We start from the raw sequence: 3,460 nt of genomic DNA on the forward strand, positions 1-3,460 counted from the left end.
AGCCACCCAGGGCCCAAGCAGCCCTCAGACCACCCTATCGCAGGGGAAGGAGAGTAGGTTCCTCAGACGGTGACACGTACAGACAGCTGCTGCCATGAAGTTGCAGAGGCAGGGATGGGGGAGAGGGTCGCTGCTGCCTCAAGGCCTGGGCCCAGCCAGTGAGCAGCCTTGGTGAGGGCTCTGGAACCTGCAGGACACGGCCTGGCCTGTTTCTTGGGCCATCAGTTCACCTGCTGGCTGGAGGCCGGGTGAGCTGGAGAGCTCCAAGGAAGAAGGCCAGGATTCACCTCTTACCTTACTCTCCACCTGATGATCACCACTGTGCCAATCATTAGCTGAGCTGGACCCCTAACAGTCGCTCACTGACAGTTGCTCAGTTGGGGGAGGGGCCCACTCTAGCATGGACCAATGGCTGAGCAGGACCAATAATGGTTGCTCACTGACAGTTGCCCAGTTGGGGGAGGGGCCTACGGCAGCATGGACCAATGGCTGAGCAGGACCACTGGCTGTTGCTCGCTGACAGTTGCTCTCTTGGGGGAGGGGTCATTGTGGCACCAACCAATGGCTGACAGACCATAAATGGTCTTATAGAACCAGCTACCTAGTAACAGGCTGGGGGCCCCTAATCTCCTGCAGCCATGACCGTGTACTAAGGGTTGCACACGCTATGTTACATTACATAGGGTTCTATTTTTTCAATGGAAAAGTAATGATTAAGAAGGAGCTGGATAACAAAGATACACTTGCCCAGCTAAGGTGACAAGTGTTAAAAAAAAATAGCCACAAGAAACAGATACCTCTAAACAGACTGAGCCAAAGAACAAGGTATTTCATACAAAGTATTTTATCATCGGAACAGGACAGTTTCCTGTTTAAGATCTATTTATTGTGTTATTTTTACAAGTAGCAAAGTCCCTCCATTTACCTCAGCTTTATACATGAATATAAAAAGCTACTGATGTCCACGCCTCCCACCCCCCCGCCCGGGTTAAGAGGAGCTTGTGGACTCTTCCTGGCCTTCAGAAGCAGCTGTGGTTTCCTCTGTGACTTGGCCTGGAGCTCTAGCACGCTCATCAGTCATCCTCTTGCTGATTCCTTTTCTGTCACAGGAAACCAAGATACATTACAACAGCACATTCTAATTTGTTCAGCCAAGATTGCTTTTTCTGTCAGCAAGTATAATTTCCTAGAGGCCGCTGGCAAAAGACGTGGTTGAAAATTATCAATGGAAAAATATGCCTTAAGTAGTTCATTAAAGTAGTTTATAATTTTGGCTCCTGGGCACATTATCCTCAAGACATTTGAACATTTTCTCCTTTTTCTTCTTTACACTTCTATATATGTAGGAGCACAAATACTCCTACATAGAAATATAAATACAGTCACCCCAGAGTACCCATGGCAGAGATCTGATTTGCTCTCAGGCCAGTTGACCCTTAAACAACAAGGGTCTGAACTGCACAGGCCATTTTCATGCAGATTTTTTTCAGTAGTAAATACTATGGTACTGAGGACCCACTGCTGGGTAAATCCGCAGATAACCATGAATGTGAAGTGCTCACTATATATATGTGGATTTTTCCCTGGCTGTTTGAGGGTCAATTATATATACTTTCCTCAAGATTACAAGTGTTAAGAAAATTACTCAAAAGCATATATTGTGCTGTGTGCTGTGCTAGGTCACTTCAACTGTGTCCAACTCTTTGCCACCCTATGGACTATAGCCTGCCAGGTTCCTCTGTCCATAGGATTCTCCAGGCAAGAATACTGGAGGGGTTGCTATGTCCTTCTCCAGGAGATCTTTTCCACCCAGGGATCAAACTGGCATCTCTTGCAGCTCTTGCATTGGCAGGCGGGTTCTTTATCACTAGCGCCACCTGGGAAGCCCCAGGAGCATGTACTCAAAAGCATATGCATATAAAAGTATTTTCTATCATTTTTATCAATAAATTATTTTTTCAGTGTACTTGGTGTATATCATTATGAAATGAGCTCACTAATTCTGCCCCCTTAATTCCCAATCATCATATAGAAGTCTACGTGGGAATATGACTAAAATGAAATATTAAAGAATCAATTCAAAAGTGGAGATGGCCAGCATACTAAATACACATAAATGTTACCAGTTTAAGAAAATCGATGAGTTTGTGAGCGTCTTCACCCGTCGACAGGTCCACAAAGTCCTTGGGCAGCCGGTAGCTCAGGTAGGGACTCGGCTGGACTGTGACCTCACTGTTGGTACAACGGAAGGCCGGGGCATCCTTCATGAAGAAAAGAAAGGAGGAGCAGAAGTTGGTGAGAAGGTTTTTTTTTAAAGTCAATTCTTCAAACTGAAAAAGATCCTGGTATAGAATTTTCAACTCCTGTTCTGTACTAGGGAGGAAAGAAAATCAGATTCCTAAGTGAAAGAAAACACCAAGGGTTTTAAAAAACTTTCACATGTTCATAAGAAAATATACATCTAAGGTATCTGAAGACAAGAGACCTTGGGGGGCGGGGCTAGGTGGTCCCCGGTGGTGGCTGCATAGCTGCTGTAGCTGTGAAGGGCGGGGGTTGGGGGGCCTCTCCAGGCTTGAGGCTGCCTTAGGCAGTCCCACACAGGCCAGCATGCTTTATAAACTCTGTCGCTTTCCACAGGTGCACTGCAGGAAATTACTGCCTTAAGAGAATAAAGCCAACAGTGAGGGCGAAGGAGAGCCCCAAACCCCTAACACTGTTGCAACTCTCTCACGTAACTTCAAGTACTCACTCACAGATTTCTCTCAGCACCAATGTAAAACTGTAAATTCAAGGGTCATATTTAACAGGTCTTCACATTCTTTATTGCACGTGCTTAGAGTCTTGCAAGGAATGTTCACATATCGCCTGCTGCCAAAAAGGGTTCCAGAGTCAGAGGCCATGGGTTTGGGCTTCATGGGTGGCAGATACTGAGGTGAGGGACGGATGGTGTCCAGCAGGTGGAGACATGCTGGGAACCTGGCTGGAACAGGACAGTGAAGCCCTAGAAAGCAGCCCATACCTTATGACAGACAGCCCAGCCATGGTTCAGACAGTAAAGAATCTGCCTGCATGCAGGAGACTCAGGCTTGATTCCTAGGTCGGGAAGATCCCCCGGAGAAGAGAATGGTAACCCCCTCCAGTATTCTTGCCTGGAGAATTCCATGCACAGAGGAGTCTGGTGGGCCACAGTCGATGGGGTCACAAAGAGATGGATACGACTAAGCGATTAATACACACACACACACGAAATACCTACTGTCTGCTGGACACTGTTCTGGGGAAGGGAGAAAAACTGGAAAGCAAGAGGGTAGGGAGTCACTGAGCAAGCAAATAAATAAACAAGATCATTCCATAGAGTTCAGTTCAGTTCAGTCGCTCAGTTGTGCCCAATTCTTTGCGACCCCATGAATTGCAGCACGCCAGGCCTCCCTGTCCATCACCATCTCCCAGAGTTCACTCA

At 46.9% G+C, this 3,460-nt stretch overlaps 1 protein-coding gene across 2 annotated transcripts in view; it reads right to left on the bottom strand.

Moving 5' to 3' along the window:
• Window positions 1–828: 828 nt before the first annotated feature.
• Window positions 829–3,460, bottom strand: part of CDC123 (cell division cycle 123) — a 46,861-nt gene continuing 44,229 nt past the window's right edge. Inside the window, exons 12-13 of one of the 2 annotated variants that reach the window (XM_010854090.1) lie at window positions 2,124–2,261; window positions 829–1,100 (exon numbers count right to left, since the gene is read on the bottom strand). In XM_010854090.1, coding sequence (XP_010852392.1) covers window positions 1,074–1,100; window positions 2,124–2,261 — 165 coding nt within the window. In that variant the 3' untranslated portion in view covers window positions 829–1,073. The remainder of the gene's footprint in view (window positions 1,101–2,123; window positions 2,262–3,460) is intronic. The other variant, XM_010854091.1, reaches the window with a different exon arrangement.

This window comes from Bison bison, unplaced genomic scaffold (genome assembly GCF_000754665.1).
Source record: "Bison bison bison isolate TAMUID 2011002044 unplaced genomic scaffold, Bison_UMD1.0 scf7180017864337, whole genome shotgun sequence".
Classification (NCBI taxonomy): Eukaryota; Metazoa; Chordata; class Mammalia; order Artiodactyla; family Bovidae; genus Bison; species Bison bison.